The sequence below is a fragment of the Hyperolius riggenbachi genome, chromosome 5 (assembly GCF_040937935.1).
Source record: "Hyperolius riggenbachi isolate aHypRig1 chromosome 5, aHypRig1.pri, whole genome shotgun sequence".
NCBI lineage: Eukaryota > Metazoa > Chordata > Amphibia > Anura > Hyperoliidae > Hyperolius > Hyperolius riggenbachi.
Window position 1 is genome coordinate 56805612 of NC_090650.1, and position 19831 is coordinate 56825442.

Consider the following 19831-nt stretch of genomic DNA (forward strand, 5'->3'; position numbering starts at 1 on the left):
AAACAGGAACACAGCATAGTTATTTGTGTGCTAGGCACTGTACATACACATGTTTATCTCATCATGTCACATGTCACTTCGTGTATCCTTTAAAGGGACTCCGAGCAGTGCAGAAACTATGGAAAGATGCATATCATTTTAAAGCTCTCTTTCCAATGATATATAAACCGCCGCCGTACGCCTTTTAGTTTTCGCTATTTTCGCGATTGAAAAACTAAAAGGCGTAGGGCGACGATTTAGGTGTCGCCAGAAAGAGGAGAAAGAGAGCTTTAAAATGATATCCATCTTTCCATAGTTACTTGTATTACACAGGGCGACTTTTTCCTAAAGTCAGCATCTCCATTCTGCTGAATGGAGCTGCTGACACTGGGGAAAGTGTCGTCCTGTGTAATACAAGTAACTATAGACAGATGGATATCATTTTAAAGCTCTCTTTCTCCTCTTTCTGGCGACACCTAAATCGTCGCCCTACGCCTTTTAGTTTTCTCTATTTTCACGATTGAAATTGCGGCCGCGGCAATTTCAATCGCGAAAATAGCGAAAACTAAAAGGCGTACAGCGGCGGTTTATATATCATTGGAAAGAGGAGAAAAAGAGCTTTTCTTTCCATAGTTTCTGCACTGCTCGGAGTCCCTTTAACCTCTTGACGACCAGCTAACGCCAGTTGGCATAAACGGAGGGTGTCTCCGTGAACAGCCGGAGAGCCGCCGATCGCGGCTCACCGGCAAAATGTAAACACGCGGGGAAGAAATCCCCGCTGTTTACATCATATGGCGCTGCTGCGCAGCAGCGCCGTAAGGCAGATTGGCGATCCCCGGCCTCTAAGTGGCCGGGGATCGCCGGCCTATGATAGGCTGAAGCCTATCCTTCAATGTGCAGGACGGATATCCGTCCTGCGCAGCTCACGGGGGAAGGGAAAGGGAGGGAGAGGGACGGAGCGCAGAGAACGCTGCGGAGGGGGGCTTTGAAGAGCCCCCCACAAAGCACAGCAAGCTGGCGGCGATCAGACCCCCCCAGCAGGACATCCCCCTAGTGGGGAAAAAAATGGGGTAAGTCTGATCGCCCTGGCTCTATCCTGATCTGTGCTGCGGGCTGGAGAGCCCACGCAGCACAGATCAGCCATAAATCCCCTGGTCGTCAAGTGGTTAATTAGTCTAGTAAATGAGCTAATACACTTTATCAGAAAAGCTATGTACACACGCTGAATTAGTCTTGGCTGAGGCGCCAATGAACAGACTATCTTGGGCATGAATTGTGCGCACATCTAGTGTGTGTACAGTGGCATCCTGACATGCCGAGATCCTTAGCGATGCTCAAGCTACTGAAGAGTTCATTGCTCTTCCCACTCCGTTGTGCACCTCTTGTTGTCCCTTCGCCCCCCTGCATGGCAACAAACACGCCACTTTGGTACTCGGTCACAAACTGTCGAGCCCCAATCCCTGGCAGATGACAGAAATTGCATGTCTGTACTTAGCTTAAAGTGGAACTGAACTCAGAATTTCCCCATCTGCTCTAAAAGATTAGCCACAGCATGATGAACCCTTTGGAAAAAAATTCTTCATTGTTTATGGAAATTCTAAAAAAAAAAAAACCCTCCTTTTTTACTAGGTTTCACTTCTGCAGAAGGCACTGAGAGGGTTAAGCCTCAGTGTTTACTATATGGAGTGCTAACTAGGCAGAGCTCTAGTGCAGTCTATTCATGGTTGCTGATAAGAAACCATATGCTGATAACAAAAATAAGGTATAAATAAAACATAAAAATGCATTAAAACGTGTTTAGTAGTCAGTATAGGTCTCAATGGCCTCAATTCACTAAGCTTATCTCCTGACTTTAATAACGTTTCTGAGCTGTTTCTAGAGTTATCACCATGGTGATAAGGCATGTAGTAAACTTAAAGGGAAGGTCCAGGCAAAAAAAAAATGAGTTTCACTTACCTGGGGCTTCTACCAGCCCCATGCAGCCATCCTGTGCCCTCGTAGTCACTCACTGCTGCTTCAGTCCCCCGCTGGCAGCTAGTTTAGTTTTTGCCGACCTCGGAGGTCAGGGGCCACATTGCGTACATTTTTACGCATTCCCGCTAGCGCAGGAACATTAACACAAATTTTTACGCGTTAGTGGTGCAACGCGTACGCGTTGCACCACTAACGCGTAAAAATGTATGTGTTGGGGTTGACTACTCGAGGTCGACTTATATTCAAGTATATATGATCTATTAATCATTATTTTTTACTGGACTGGCTGGCTTTGGAAACGTGTTCACCTGTGCCAGTATCTTATTGCGCCAGTATGTTTTTGGGTTGTGCTATTTGAAACTTCAACACACTTTTTTTCTGCAACCACTCTTTGATTTCTGTTTATTAATTAAAAAAAATAAACCAAGTACAATACAGTTACATTTTATTATAATTCTACCTAACAATCACTTTTCCGTATTCAGTATGTTATTTTTATGTTACATACCATACTATTTCCATCTTTTTTTTAAATATACAGTACATATGCGCACTCATAATTCTGTCCTTTTGTCGTTTATACAAACAATTAATAAAGTTTAGTGTGTTCTGAATAGTTGCATGCGATTTATTCAGGTTAAATACAATCTATCACACACCATTATTAGTAGCAGTAGGGTATTGTACCATGTTAGCCATCAGTAAAAGCAAGAAGTTTTAAATCAGGATGATACCATTTATTGGCTAACTAAAAATGAATAAAAAATAAGCAAGCTTTCGGCCTTGCAGCCTTCGTCGGGCTTATATCCTGTAAGTTTGCAGACTAGTGGTACAGACAGCTATATCCATGCAACATCAAAAGCTAAAACAGATATTTTTTTTCAAGCATAAATACATTTCATTAAGATGCCTTAATTCAAACAGAACATCTACATGGAGTTAGAGGTTGTTAGCTGAGATAAGGATCCTTGTTTACTCCATGCTCACATACCTGGGATTAGGATGGACCCAGAGGTAGGGTTGCCGCGATATACCGGTATTACGGTATATCACGGTTTCAATGTGCATGGTAATCATACCATGCACATTTGCAAAATACCGGTTTTTCCCGCTGCCTTTCGCCGCTTCCGCATCGCCGCCACTTCCGCATCGCCGCCACTGCCGCTGTTCACATTTCCCTGTCTACCTCCATGAAAATCAAGCTCCCGAAGCTATTTCCTGGTTGCGGGAGGCTTGCTGATGCACTGCGCAGGTGCCGGATGGGATGCGCGTCCTATGATGACGCACCTGGAACGCAGAGGCTGCTTCCCCATCGGCTGGAGCGCACACGCAGCAGAAGAGCGAGAGCAGTGATTGGCTCAGTAACGGGGCTCCTGTCCCGCCCATCACGGCCAATCAAGAGACAGCCTTTGAATTAAAATCTGCCTCTTCAGTATTGCGCGCTGAAGCGCTGAATGTTCTCTGATATCCCTATGCCATTCTTCATTATCCTGCTGCCACTCAATGCCCGGTCCAAGCTCTACAAACAGGACTGGTAAGCTGGGCAAATTTTAGGCAGTATTACATCGCCGGCACTCTTTCTTTCCACTTGTGCCACCTATGACTGCCTAGCCTACACCTATCCCTGGCTACCTATGCTACGGCCACCTATGACTGCCTACACCTATCCCTGGCTACCTATGCTACGGCCACCTATGACTGCCTACACCTATCCCTGGCTACCTATGCTACGGCCACCTATGACTGCCTACACCTATCCCTGGCTACCTATGCTACGGCCACCTACTACTGCCTGCACCCTATCTCTGGCTACCTATGCTGCGGCCACCTACTACCAGCTACACATATTCCTGGCTACCTATGCTTCGGCCTCCTACTACTGCCTACACACTATTTCTGGCTACCTATGCTACAGCCACCTACTACTGCCTACACCCTATTCCTGGCTACCTATGCTACGGCCACCTACTACTGCCTGCACCCTATCCTTGGCTACCTATGCTGCGGCCACCTACTACTAGCTACATGTATTCCTGGCTACCTATGCTGCGGCCTCGAGTCCTACTACTGCCTACACCCTATCCCTGGCTACCTATGCTATGGCCACCTACTACTGGCTACACTTATTCCTGGCTACCTATGCTACGGCCACCTACTACTGGCTACACCTATGTCTTACGCCACCAGGACTTTTGCAGGAGCAGGGTGAGCCATTTTACTTTATTTTCCAAATAATTGTATAATACCGTATACCGTAATACCGTCATACCGTGGTATTTTTTTTTGACGGTTATCATACCGTGGAATTTCATACCGTTGCAACCCTACCCAGAGGTATCGTAAATTCTTAGTTCACAAGTTCAGCTAGAATGGCTGAGAAAATTCAAATATCATCAGCCTCATACCAATATAAAAAGTGTTTGTCCTTATTAAAACCCTTCTCCACAGCTTTGAACTAATTTATAAATTTTGTTTCTGCTATTAATCGATCATTTGACGTTTTGAAGCCACCCTTCAGGACAGTGACACGCAGATCATCCATGCTGTGTCCGTTGGACCGAAAGTGTGTAGCAACTGGGAGTTCAGATTTGGTATCGTTAATAGTGTGCCTGTGTCCATTCATACGTTTGCGCAGAGTTTGTCCAGTTTCTCCCACGTACATAACATTGGGGCATTTAGCACACATGATCAGATATACCAGATTGGTGGAACCACAGGAAAATGTGCCTTGTACTCTGTACTCCTGTTGTGAACCTGGTATCGTTAACCTGTCAGTGGAGTAAATGTGTCTGCAGGTCCCACATATTTTTTGTCGGTAGGGTGATGTTCCGTTTTGTTGCGGCCTATTCAAAGAACTCCTGACAATCATCTGTTTTAGATTGTGTGGTTGCCGATATGACAAGAGGGGAGGTTTAGGGACCATTATTATTATTTAGTATTTATATGGCGCCAACATCTTCTGCAGTGCTTTACAAAGTATATATATAGTCTTGCCATGCAATTCTTGGTAAAGTTGGCCTGAATTTTCCAACACGTCCAATTTAAGAAAAAAAAAAATATGGAAAATTCGATCAGGTTTCTCAGTCAAATAAAAAAAAAAAACCTTTTCTGTACAACCAATTTTTTTTTTATCAGATTGCAGTGAAGTCAAACAAAAAATGTGTAATGTGTGTGGCCACCTGATGAGTTACAAAATCGTTTTTCTGTATGTCTTGTTAGAAAATACGTATATTTATGCTTATTTATGGACCATGCAATGGCAGGACATAATGTTTTTTACAACCTATCATTATTATGTTATTAGACCTGGGTAGATCATAAGAACCAGATGGTTCAAAGCTCTAAATAAACTGCAGATTGTATAGATCGTAGCTGTATTGTGGGTGACTTTTTTGGACTAAGACAAACATGTGATGCACAATAATATAATTATGTTACATAGTGGTTACTAATAAACTGTTAGTGGGTTCATAAAGTCATTTTTTGTTTTTCAGGTGTCAAACTGGTTTGCGAATGCAAGACGGCGCCTCAAAAACACTGTGAGACAACCAGATCTGAGCTGGGCACTGCGAATAAAGCTTTATAACAAATATGTGCAGGGGAATGCTGAGCGGTTAAGTATCAGCAGTGAAGACTCCTGTTCTGAAGGTTTGTGGGGTTACCTCTGCTAAAACTGTGGTACTGAATGCAGTATTAGTTATTAGTTAAAGGACATCTGTCGCGAAAATCTTAAAATTTAAAATACCTGTAAATAAAAACAAATAAGAAGTACGTTTCTTCCAGAGTAAAATGAGCCATAAATTACTTTTCTCCTATGTTCCTGTCACTTATAGTAAGCAGGGGTCGAGTCCTGCCTGAACGCGGGTGGACGGCGTCCACTTACTTTTTCCTCAGCGTGGACGCTGTCCACCCTGGCTTCTGTGGAGGGGAGCAGCGCAGAGGAGAGCTATGGGGACAGCGGGGAAGGGTGGACGTCTCCCCCTCCCCTTTCCTCACCTAGGGGCTCTCCCCTCCGGTATTTTTAAAGTTCGGCGGCTAAAGTGGGCGGAGATTTACCGCCGTGCTTCCAGCCGCAACTCGCAGGGGACGCTCTGCTCTGTGCGCGGCTCGAGCTAGTCTGGTTTTGAGTAGACCAGACTAGCCGCGCACAGAGCAGAGCGTTCCCTGCGAGTTGCGGCTGGAAGCGCGGCGGTAAGTCTCCACCCACTTTAGCCGCCGAACTTTAAAAATACCGGAGGGGAGAGCCAGGAAGGAGAGCCCCTAGGTGAGGGAAGGGGGGGAGAGGTCCGCCCTTCCCCACTGTCCCCACAGCTCTCCTTCTCAGTGCTGCTCCCCTCCTGCTGGGGGGGACACCTGGCTACCTGGGGACATATACCCCTGCCTAAATATACTGGGCAAATATCCCCCTTGCTATATATACTGGGCACATATACCCCTGTCTACATATACTGGGCACATATCCCCCTGGCTACATATACTGGGGACATATACCCCTGGCTACATATACTGGGCACATATCCCCCTGGCTATATATACTGGGCACATATACCCCTGGCTACATATACTGGGCACATATCCCCCTGGCTATATATACTGGACACATATACCCCTGCCTACATATACTGGGGACATATACCCCTGACTACATATACTGGGCACATATACCCCTGACTACATATACTGGGCACATATCCTCCTGGCTATATATACTGGGCACATATACCCCTGCCTACATATACTGCGGACATATACCCCTGACTACATATACTGGGCACATATACACCTGACTACATATACTGGGCACATATACCACTGACTACATATACTGGGCACGTATACCCCTGGCTACATATACTGGGCACATATACCCCTGACTACATATACTGGGCACATATCCCCCTGGCTACATATACTGGGTACATATCCCCCTGGCTATATATACTGAGGACATATACCCCTGCCTATATATACTGGGCACATATATCCCCTGGCTACATGTACTGGGGACAGCTATACAGCTGGCTACATATACTGGGGACTACTACACACCTGTCTACTTATGGAACATATACACTTGGCCACCTATTCTGTGGACATCTATACACCTGGCTACCTATTCTGGGGACATTATACACCTGGCTACCTATTCTGGGGACAACTATACTCATGGCTTCTTATACTGGGGACACCTGTAGACCTGGCTACCTTTGCTGGGGGTACCTATTTTGGGGGAAACTGCTGTCAGATTATCTGCATTTTACAGAGTAAGTGCTTGATTCACAAATCCGTGCAAACTGTTTAGCACTCAAAAGTTCGCGATCGCGCGAATCGCGGCACTTTGCGCGCACAAAAGTCCGCGAATGGCACTTCACGTGCTAACTGTTTAGCACACCCGTGCTAAACACTTTGCACGGCTTTGTGAATCAAGCCCTAAGTGTATTTTGGGGAACCGCTGCCAGATTATGTGTATGTTAGGGAAACGGCTGCTGCCAGATTTCGCGTATTTTGGGGAACTGCTGCCAGATTGTGTATGTTTGGGGGACCACTGCTGCCAGATTGTGTATGTTTGGGGGACCACTGCTGCCAGATTACATGTATTTTGGGTGTTACGTGTATTTTGAGTGATCCACTGTCAGGTTTCGCGTATGTTGGGGAACTGCTTCCAGATTATGTGTACTGCCACATTGTCTATTTTGGGGGAACCACTGCCATATTATCTGTATTTTGGAGGAAATGCTGTCAGATTACATCTATTTTTGGGGGATACACTATGGCAGAGCTCAAACTTCCCCGGCAGACCTTTTACATCACTGCTAAGGTCATGTATATTTCGCCCCACCCATTACCACGCCCATGTTTTGGCTACGCGCAGCGCAAAGGTTTTCGGAGTTAGTCCACTCACTTCTTTTCCTAGGACTAGACCCCTGACAGTAAGTAGTAGACATCTGACATTACCGACAGATTTTGGACTAGCCCATGTTTTCATGGGGGGTTCTCAGAGTTTTCTTTATTTTTAAAAACACAGTGAATGGCAGTTGCTCCATCCAACTGCCATATAAGTGTAAGGTGAGCAGGGAGGCTAGCCTGCATCACTGTATTCATCTTTTTCAGGGAATGTCTTTATAAACAATAAAGGCCATGCTGAGAATCCCCTATGGAGAGATGGACTAGCCCCAAAACTGTCAGTAATGTCAGATTTCTACTACCTACTGTAAGTAAAAGCAACATAGGAGAAAAGTAATGTATGGCTCATTTTACTCTGGGAGAAATGTACTTCTTATTTGTATGTGTTTTTAATTTTAAGATTTTCGCGACAGTTCCTCTTTAAAGAAAACTGAACTCTTGTAAATTTGAGGTGATTCCATGTGGTTGAGATTCCAACCGCCAAGATTCTGCCAGCGGTGTAGTATCGTTAGGGTATAAGGCCGAGGATTATGTAATTTTTATACTCACAAGGGTGGTTGCACTCCTACGGGAAATTGACCGTTCCCGCTCGGTATCCCAGGTCTGCTGTGCAGGTACTGCTCAGTCGTTCTACTTGGGTTATTGTGACATGAATTGTCCAATATTCAACCCCGAGGGGTAGAACTAATGCTAAAATGAACTGTTGGAGGCGCCCAAACGTATATTCTAATCTCTGGATTATACTGTATAGCAGTAGATAAATCTTACCTCCAGAAAAGAACAAACCACATGGGTAGATATAACGATTTAACCTCCTTGGTGGTAACCCCTGAGCTAGGGGCGGAAAACCGCTGCTCAGAGCGGTAATCCCGACCTCTGCTCGGGGTAGCCGCCGCAGGCTCTATGCAGAGCAATGCGCGCAGCAGTAGCATTTCTACATACCTCCCAGGGATCCCGACCTCGGACGCTATTCTTCTTTCTCTCCTCCGGGGCTCTGCCTCCTCCTGGTGGGATCACCAGCTGTCGTCATGACGACAGCCGGCAATCTCACTTTAGAGTTGCAGTGCCACCCAGAGGATAGCGGCATAACTGCAGCGCTGGAGGCATGAAGGTGAGTGATTGCTGGGGCTGTACAGATCTCGCTGGCAGCATTGTATTTTCCAGGTTTTACGGTCTGAAAGGGTGCAAAAAATTGTGCCGCTTTTAGACCCTAAAATCCGGAAAGAATTATTAACGCCCCGCCAAGGGGGTTAATGAGACACAATAAGACAACGTGTTTCACGGGTATTAGCCCGCCTCCTCAGGTCAATAACAAGGGCCTAAGTATGCAGCAGTCACGGGTGTGGGCGCCTCTCTGACTAGAGAGGTGCCCACACCCCTGACTGCTGCAAACTTAGGCCCTTGTTATTGACCTGAGGAGGCGGACTGATACGCGTGAAACTCGTTGTCTTATTGTGTATCATTAAATCGTTATATCTACCCATGTGGTTTGTTCTTTTCTGGAGGTAAGATTTATCTACTCCTATACAGTGTAATACAGAGATTAGAATGTATGTTTGGGCGCCTCCAACAGTTTTTTTTAAGCTCTTGTAAGGATCTAAACATATACAGCTATTTTTTCTTGTGTGTTATCCACCCAGTGGCATTTTACTTGGCCTGAGGAAGTGGGCTTGCACCCACGAAACATGTTGCCTGTGCTTATAAAACCCATCTTATTTTATTTACAAATTGTGTCATTCCAGAGGTAAGCCCTCTACTATTTTCCTTATTTTATTTCACTGTGGGCACCTTTTCACCCCTGTTGTGCCAGTTTCACATCCCTCTTCTGGAAGGGGGGTGGGGCTTTTGGACCATAGGGGCGTTGCCTCCCTCGGTACCAATCACCTTCTCAAGAGTACAACCAACTCCATCCAGCTAAACCTGGAATACCCGAGTGGAGACAGGTCATAATTCTCCATCTGCTTCATGTGATTGGTTGCCCAATGCTGCATCCCTCCTTTCTGAGTATATTCTCTCATTTACACCTCCTCCTTCCTACATAATGAAATTGAAAGTGTCTTATCTACTGCCTGACTTCATTATACATATACCTCTCATTAAACTGTCTTATATTAAAAGTACTGTCTGGTACTCATTAACAAGGAGGGATTAGCAATAGAAAGGGAGCAGTTCTTAGCATCTCTGCATCAGACAGTACAATACACTTGGATTGAGCCTTCAGAAACACTGACAGGAAAGGGAGCAGGAGAGGAAAATTTACCTTTTATGAACTTTTGGAACAAACTGCTAGATAAATCATTGATACAACTGGTACAGCTCCATTATGCTGGGTACACATGATGTCATTTCCTGTTTCATCGACGGGTAATCTGACAGGAAGTTGCATCGTGTGTACATGTCCATATAACGGGATTGATTTTCCTGTAATAACTCCCATCTACTTAGGTAAGTATCTAACTTTTTTCTGAATGTAACAGGTTTGCTTTAAACAGAGAACTAATCCTTTAATAAAGATGTAGCAGATAGCACTTCTGCCCTCTGCTTTGCCTTACACACTGTAAGGTTACCCAACCACGGGTGTAACTATAGTTGGCTGGGCCCCCCTGCAGAGATTTTTCGGCACCCCCCACCCCCTGGGGGTGGAGCTGGCCAGGAGCTTTGAGGGCCCGCTTTTATATCCACTGTAACAATGCAGAAATCGCAGCAGAAGCCTTATACATTACCTTCTCCAGCAATTGTGTCTCCTCCACTTCCTGGTTAGTTAGCAAGTGCTTGGTGATTGGCTGGCTGGACGGCACTTGCTAACTAACCTGGAAGTGAAGGAGACGCGATCCCCAGAGCAGGTAATGTATAAGGCTTCCAGTTTCTGCTGCCCTTTCCCTCCCCCCAAGTTACCGGGCCTCCCTGCCACTACAGTGGTGGCAGGGGATATTGTTATGCCACTGTACCCAACAGACATAATTATTTTAAGAAAATACTTATTTGTTAGCAAACGTGGAGCTACTCTTTAAAGAAAGTTCAGGTTGGGTGTGTTGAAATGCCCTTTTACTGGTATATCATTCAGTTTATTTTCATTCCCCCCTCCCTCTTTAACACCCATCTTCAATGAACAAGACAGCTTGTAGGCGATGTCAAATTAATCCCACCAGTTTATTTTTGAGAGCTAAGTGTAAAGGGAACAGTAAGGTCACACCAATAGGGGGAATGGGATAAGCAGAACAGGCATGATAAATAAACACATGGACTTCAATCACGGCCACGATGGTGCCCTCTTCTCCTGTATGGTGTACATTCTTGTGTAACAACCTTACTAACAAACGTATTTTCTCTACCAATAAACATTCCCCACTGACTCAGTCTAGCATTTCTCCTTAGAGCGATATGTAATATATTCTTCTCAGGAATAATCCTCCTTTTCTTAGAAAGTCTGGCCGGCATCCAGTATAAACAGATACACCACGTATAGGCTACCGCTGCATGCGCCGGGTTAGAAGGAGTTGGATATCAAGAACTATGTATGACTTAGAGATCCTCAAATTTACACGGTTACTGTTCTGTCTCTGGACAATAATGTGCCTAAATGAAAGCCAAACTGCAGGAAATGTACTAAATCCACCATTAGGATGCCTATATGAGAACAATCTGACCTGCCAAGGCATTTGCAACTGTGTTCAGTCTTCTGATGCAGACAGGACAGTCTTTGGCCAGTTTGGTGTTCAAGGTGAGATACGCACATTCAACCCCCTTTAGCACAAAAAAGGTCCCGCTTCCTGTGTGTAGCAGCATTACTTCCAAACCTGACATCTGTTATCTGCACATGTCTGACCATTCCTTCTATGTTTTGTACTCACAGACCTGATGAGATAACAGTGGCTGGATAGATAACAGTGGCTGCATAGTGTAATGGTTAAGGGCTCTGCCTCTGACACAGGAGACCTGGGTTCAGGAGACCTGGGTTCAAATCTCGGCTCTGCCTGTTCAGTAAGCCAGCACCTATTCAGTAAGGAGTTTCTTGGGCAAGTCTCCTTAACACTGCTACTGCCTACTGAGTGCGCTCTAGTGGCTGCCTTGCAAGCGCTTTGAGTCAGACAGGAGAAAGGCGCTATACAAATACTGCAATTATTATTATTACATACATGTTATTCAGCACACACGCCGTAAGCAATGCTGTTACGTAGAATAAAGCATGAAGGCATTGAATGGGAGGTTGGTTCAGGGAGGATGTGGCATTTAGGAGAGGTCTAGTGACATGGCATTGAATGCTAAAGCGGTGTCTGGTGTACATGTACTGGCTGCTGGTAAAGATAAACCAAATGTAGAAACCTTTGAGCTAGGGCATACCTCCCAACTGTCCCATTTTTAGAGGGATGGTCCTTCTTTGGTAACCAAATCCCTCTGTCCCTCTTTCGTCATCATTTGTCCCTATTTCAAGACTGTTGTACAGATCTGTGTATTTTTCTACTGAAAATGTGTTTAACTGACTTTTAACTTTATTCCCATCTTTGAAATTGACATATGTCTTATTTTCCAATGTTGACATGAAAGAAATCTAACGATCATAGAGAGGACCAGTGTGGTTTGAAGGATTAAACTACATTTTTTGCTTTTGAATTCTTTGTGATTTGAATGACAAGGGGTGTGGTTAGAGTAGAGGCGTGGCAGGGGCGTGTCTTCACATGCCTCTCTTTCTTATCTCAAAAAGTTGGGAGCTATGCTAGGGTTGTCTTCTCATAGTATAATCATTACATGGAACTTGAGGTGAGAGGGATATGGAGGCTGCCATATTTATTTCCTTTTAGACAATGCCAGTTGCCTTACAGTCCCCCTGATCCTGTGTTTCTAATACTTTGTAGCCATAGACCCTGAATAAGCATTCAGCAGATACAGCAGTTTTACTGGATTAGCCATATGGTTGTTCCAGCGTTTTGACTCAGACACTTCTTATTCCAGAAGATCAACAGGGCTGCCAGGCAACTGGCATTGTTTACAAGGAAATAAATATGGCAAGCCTCCATATCCCTCTCACTTCGGATTACCTTTAATGCTTTATTTCTGCATTATTGATAGACAGGTAATTTGCAGTTGATTTTGCATTCATCAAGCACTCTTAATCTTTAACTAAATGCAGTGGCGTAGCTAAGGAGCTGTGGGCCTCAGTGGGCCTGAGTTTTACATTGGGCCCCTCCAAGCACTCTATACATAACGATTGATACGGTGCATCAAAACCTGCCAAGGACATCCACAGTGTCGGAGGTGCAAGAAGGGTGCGGGGAACAGCTTGTTAATGATCACTACTATTCAAAGTGTCTATAGAAGTGATTATTACAAGCACAGGACCAAAAAAAAGCTAATACTGCAGTTGAGGGAGGGCCCTATGGGGCCCCTCTGGCCCAAGGGCCCCGGTGCGGTAGAGACCTCTGCAACCCCTATTGCTACGCCACTGACTAAATGTATGCTATTTTCTGAACCACCACTGAAAATATTCACTGGAAATTCTGTTTAAATGGAGTGGGAAGTCTAGTTTTCCCTTCAGGAACTATTATACAAAAAGCTGCATGACTACAAAGAGGACTTGTCCCTTTCAGGTATAGCCTGTGAATGTGGAGATTAGAGGGGTGCAGAAGGACACTCTCCACATTCATTTTGCATGCATCCACTTTGAGTTGGAGGGAGTGGGATGATCCAAAATTATAAAAGATGGGATGATCCAAAATGATCAGTTATTTTGTTTTATTCTAAATATGAATTGAGTAAATGTTTGCTTTATCAGGTTGAAGAACTGTAGGACTAGGTCTGTTAAATCAAAGGATTTGTGTTCCAACTATGTTTTTAGAAGAGTTTCACCCAAAGCTCTTCTGTAGTGTTCTGGTGGAGTGGGACAGGACTGTGGGCTGTCATTGGTTCCACGGAGGATTCCCATTCCTGGTCCAGCCATTGAAGTTGCTAGGGATCAGCTCAATGTCGAGCATTCTTTTTCTTCTCTTCAGAACTGGATATAGCAACTTGTAGGGGGTTCAGTAGGGAGGAGTTCATCATTTTTAAGCTATGGACGTCCATGTATATCCTTCACACGACTCAGATTTTCAACTCAGAATCTAATTCAGTACTGAACCTAATTTTATACAATTGCAGTGTGCCTAATTAGTATAAATGGAGATTTCAACACTTTTGTTATTTTCTTTTCTTGCAGATGGAGAAAACATGCCAAGGAGTCATGCCAATGAAGAAGGCTATGACAAACCCATCCACCACACTGTGATCAACAATGAGAGCTCAGTCATCAAGTCAGGGATAAGAGCAGAAGCTAGTACCAATGAAGACTATGTGTCCCCTCCAAAATACAAGAGCAGTTTATTGCATCGGTATCTCAATGACTCCTTACGACACGTCATGGCCACTAATGCCGTCATGAGGGAAAAAACGAGGCATAGGAACCACTCAGGGTCATTTAGTTCCAATGAGTTCGAAGAAGAGCTTGTGTCTCCTTCATCTTCAGAAACTGAAGGCAACTTTGTCTACCGAACAGGTAAGATCGTAAGACCATTAGTCTCTCCACTGAAACTCTTTTTCCAGGTTAGCATCTGTGATTCAAGATACAGAACATTTATATTGTGCTTTTCTCCTGTGGACTCAAAGCGCATCAGGCCTACAGCCACTTAAGGTGCGCTTCACAGGCGAACAGGATCATTAGGGAGCCTTGCTCAAAGACTCCTTACTCTTTTATGTACCAGCTTGAGCTGGGCTTCGAACCCTGTTCAACGGCTTAAATCCTACATCAATTACAACAGCCTTACCAGTACACTATCCAGATGATTCAGAGTGATCAGAATAACTAACCGATTTTTAGGATTTACTTTCACATCACTGAAGCAGTTTTACACAGTTACTACCTGTTTTCTCACCTTACTCAGTTACTGCTGAGTGCACATATTTCTGTTCCCATGGTGCAGGAAAGTGGGAGGGAAGCCTACCCAGTAATGCAGAGCAGTTGGCAAAACCTGATACGGCCATTAGATGGTCTCTGAGAAGGATCAGCTTTAGCTGACATGTGAAGATGTAATATGTTATCATAGCTCAATCTATCCATATATGATGGAGTTAGACAAAACTCCAGAACACTTACAGTCAAAATTTCCCAAATGTTTAGCTACACTATTATAAGTTGTAAAAAAAAAAATCTCTTTTAAGAGACCAAGTTAGAGCAGATACATTTAGACTAATTTAGAGCAGATACATTTTCCAAGCTACTGTGGTTGTAGTTGTATTTTCCTGAGTGCAAGGCTTTTTGATTAAACAGGATATCACGCTGTTATTCAAGGTGGCAGCTTCTAGTCTGCTGACCATGACCTGGAGATGGGGGTAGAATTGTGATTTTCACAAAGATGACATTACTTTGTTATAAAGACAGACGTGATAACTATATGAGCAAAGAGGAGTTGGGAGGCAGGTTTTAATTGTATGTCCTGGTATCTGTCAATGTAAAGAATGATCATGGTATTGTACAGATGGAAATCCAAGGTAGGGATTTCCAAGGCTCAACTTCTTTAGTTTTAACTGAAGCGGTTGCTCATTAATAGTAACAACATATACTCTAGAACAGTGTTTCTCAACATTGTATTGGTATGTACCCCTTTTAAAACCCTGTACTCGCCAAGTACCCCCTAGCATAGTAAACATTAGCACAAGTACCCCTTGACAAATCTATATTTGATCTTAGTACATGATAATTGGTTCTAAACAATTTCCAAGCATTTACTATTGCTTTTAATTAGCTAAAATACTAATTTGGTGTTGTTTACATAAGATTTATCATTTTCTAAAACTCTAATTTTGTTATACTTGGTAAAGTTTATCTAGCCAGAGTAACGCCTGGAAGCATCAGAAGCACTCCCTGGGGTACGTGTAACTTACGTTGAGAACCCAGGCTCTAGAACAGTTGTGCAGTTGAAGATACCTTGGATAGACAGATAAACCTGTCTATCTGGAAATAAATTGAAAGTTAGACATCAAAGTGTTCATCTGACACATATTTGACTTGCAGATTGTAACGATTGGTGTCAGCAAGGACAGATTTTCTGATTATTGGTGATCTGCAGTATCACCAATAATACAGATGCTATACCTGATTATGTGGTGATCTGCAGAATCACCAATAATGCGAGTATAGCAAGACACAGGACAACCAGGTGTAAGATAAGTGTTTGGTGCAACAGTAAATTTAGATAGAGATACCCACTTTCCCAGAGGAGCTGGTAGAAGGAGGTATCTCTATAGAACACTGGAATCAGTACTCCAGCAGGCTGGAGACGCAGATGAATTAGTGATCGGTTCACTCGAGGAGCGGGTGATGCACAGTAAAACAGAAGGTACTTATCACCCGAGGAGCGAGTGATTCAGACTGTACTGTAGCTATCAACCTGAGGAGCAGGTGATTAAGACTGTAATGCAACTATCAACCTGAGGAGCAGGTGATTAAGACTGTACTGCAGCTATCAACCTGAGGAGCAGGTGATTAAGACTGTACTGCAGCTATCAACCTGAGGAGCAGGTGATTAAGACTGTACTGCAGCTATCAACCTGAGGAGCAGGTGATTAAGACTTTACTGCAGCTATCAACCTGAGGAGCAGGTGATTACTATACTGAGAATACCTCACCAGAACTAAGCTCACTGGTGAGGGCAGGAGAGTCAGACAAGCAGATTTGGCAACACACGGACAGATACGGTACAAAGACAAAAGACTGAATCAGAGTAAGGTTCAAGCTGAGTCGGCTACAAGATCAGATAGGCATAGGCACAGAATCAGTAGGCAGAAGAGTAGTCGAGGCTAGCAGAGGGTCATAACAAATAATACAATTCAATTAGTACTTTAAGCTATCAACAGAATCTGGCTCCTGCTGGTTCTAGCACACTTTGGGATCTGACTAAGGTCTGAGTGCTAACACGTAGCATTTGCAACAGCAGACGAAGAGAAACTGACAGGCAGGTCCTATATATACTAAGAGCGCTCCACTGCGCCGCCCCAGTCACTCAGCCAATCCGGAGCACTGCTGGAGTCAGCTGACTCCCCTTCTACTCGCATAAAGGTCCTGTCGCCTGGTGCGCGCGCGCGCGTAGCCCTCAGTCTATGTGCAACTGAGGGACCAGGCAAAACTCCAACATGTAACTGCGCGGCAAAGGCCGCCGGCTGAGACGCGGAGACAGCCGCCATGCCGCTCACCGCCGCGGCGGCATCTCCGCTATCTATTACACACATATATGCAGTAATTGGAGAGCAGAACTCTTCAAAATCTCACCGCCAAGACCTGTGATTGTCCCAGGAGTTGGACAACCCTCTCTGTATGAAGCAAGCTTAAAGAGACACTGAAGCGAAAAAAAATATATGATATAATGAATTGGTTGTGTACTATGAATAATTACAAGAAGATTAGCAGCAAAGAAAATATTCTCATATTTTTATTTTCAGGTATATAGTGTTTTTTCTAACATTGCATCACTCTATAATATGTGCAGATTACACAACACTCAGCATTCAAAATGAGTCTTTCAGAGCAGTCTGTGAAGTAATTAACTCTCCTCTAGCAGAGGAAAAGTAAACAGTTCGAATACAGTTGAGATAATAAAAGTCAGATAACAGCCCTCTCCACGACTAAGTTAGTCGGAGAGCTTAATAGCTTTTTTGCATAGAGATAACAACTGGAGTTTCTCAACTCTTCCTGTACTGGAAACAATTAGACTGATGTATCTGATCTTAATGTTGTTTTTCTTAGCTGTACTACACATACAAATCATAATATCATCATTTTTTTTTCGCTTCAGTGTCTCTTTAAATGTATCTCAACAACAAATACCAAACAAAGTTTAAAATCAGTAACAGACAATGCTTCATCTAGAGTATCTTATTGGTAACCTGCAGCAGTGCCCTAAAAGGTTTTTTTTTTAATATACTGTAGATATACATATGCACATAGAGAGATATTGGTTGCATGACAGTTGGAAACAGCTGTTATTTCCCACAATGCAACAGGGCTCACAGGCAGGAAACTGTCAGGACCTAATGCTGGGAATACACGATGCGTTTTTGCGTTCGTTTTTGCCGTCGTTTTCGCTTTCGTTCGATTCTACTCTCGATTCACTGCTCGATTCTCCTCTCGATTCCTTATCTTTTCTTATCAATTACATTCACTTGAATGAGGAGAATCGAAACGAAAGTAGAATCGACCTGATCCAACAGGTTGGAATTTATCTATCGAATTCCCAGCATAAGTCCTGACATCAGACTGTGGGAGGTGTTTCACCACAATGTCAGCCATACAGACCCCCCTGATGATCTATTCGAGAAAAGGTAAACATTTCTCATGGAAAAGGGGGTATCAGCTACTGATTAGGGTGAAGTGCAATCTTTGTTTACATTTTCTCTTTAATTCAAATTAAATAGTTAAACAATATGTAAACTGCAATAGAACATTCTCCTTTGTACATTTATTTTTCATTTTTTTCTTATAACGTTTTTGATGTAACAGATGGATCCAGTTTCACAGGTCCATTATTCTTAGGCTATTTTTATAATTTCTGGTGTTCAGTCTCCTTTTTCTTGCAGATAGTTTTAATAGACATCTCCAGGTTGTTATATGGCTGCCATGGAGATGTTTTCATTAGAAGAATAAAGTGCTTTGTTAAATAAATCAGCCCATGTATTGTATCATTCCTGCCAACCTGAGTCAATTTCACATTGCAATGACATGGCCCTCTGCTTTTCCCATTAATGCTCCATGTGCAGTAACATGGCCTGAATTAGATCATTGGTCCAAAACGAGCTTTGATTCCAGATGGTTTAATTCATCCCAGGTGACTGCCGCTGCCAACTGTGTAGAGATTCTGCTTTCTGCAATCAAAACAATGGCGTAAGAGGTGCCGCAATGTTATTTAATGTGCAGACAAATGCAATTTGTGCCAAATTTGTAATGCCCGCTAGGACAGAACTCGATCCTGCAGATGATACTGTGGGGTCCCAATGCTGTACAGATTTGTCGCTAGCCAACAGCCACGTGGCACATTTGTGTGTCCATGAAGAACGGAGGAGGGCTGATGGCGGGACACAGGATGGAATGTTCTTGGGGCAGGATAAGGAGGAGAACTCAGCTGATTGCCACTTCAGCAAAGCTTGGGGAAGACCTGTACTAATGATTGAAGGCACTAATTGGCTGCCTTGGCCAAGAACAGTCTAGCATTAATACTGGCCTTTACTGTTGAAGAAATGATCTACAAAGTGGATGCAGCTTAGTGTGGCAGCGCTAGTAAAATTTTCAAAGTAGTGCACGCTACTGCTGTAGCGTGCACTACTAACTTACTCGCGCTCCCCCCAAAACTAATGGCTGGTCCAATTGTCCCACCCTGGATCCATGTCTCATGGTAAGCCATTTTAGCCAGATTTGCACAGCCAGACTTGAAAGGGTTAAGCTTAATGTTGAGCACACATACATTTTCTTCTGATTAAACCCACCCTGGATCCTGTCAGGTCCAGTGTCTTTGTAGTATGAGATCTCTGCACTTTGATTGACCCAATAGGCTTCCTGTCACTTGACAGGCAGCCTATTGGGCCAAAGTGCAGGGATCTTGTCCTACAAAGTGAATCAACTGCCAAGTCAGCTAACTAATTGTACAAGCTGTTAGTTGGTATTTCTCCTGTCTGGCACTCGGGGAAATTGCTGATGTAGCTGAAACCCAAGAGAAGATGAAGATGTGTCTGACACTTCCGCTGCCCGGCGGATCAACTGTATACACATCACCATAGCAACAGGGACGTGAGCCCTACTGTCCCAGTTTGAAACATATTGTATGGCTCTCACGGAGTTACATTTTAAAATATGTGGCGTTTATGGCTCTCTCAGCCAAAAAGGTTCCTGACCCTTGACCTAGTATATATAGTCATGTCACTAACTGTCCCTCAGAGGAGTCGATACAACCTAATGTAT

At 43.9% G+C, this 19831-nt stretch overlaps 1 protein-coding gene across 3 annotated transcripts in view; it reads left to right on the forward strand.

Annotated features, from left to right (window-relative positions):
• The window catches only part of MKX (mohawk homeobox), a 164943-nt gene that overhangs the window by 81679 nt on the left and 63433 nt on the right, over positions 1–19831 (forward strand). For all 3 annotated transcript variants that reach the window (XM_068235728.1, XM_068235729.1, XM_068235730.1), the window contains exons 4-5: positions 5448–5601; positions 14048–14383. In XM_068235728.1, the coding sequence (XP_068091829.1) occupies positions 5448–5601; positions 14048–14383 (490 nt within the window). The remainder of the gene's footprint in view (positions 1–5447; positions 5602–14047; positions 14384–19831) is intronic.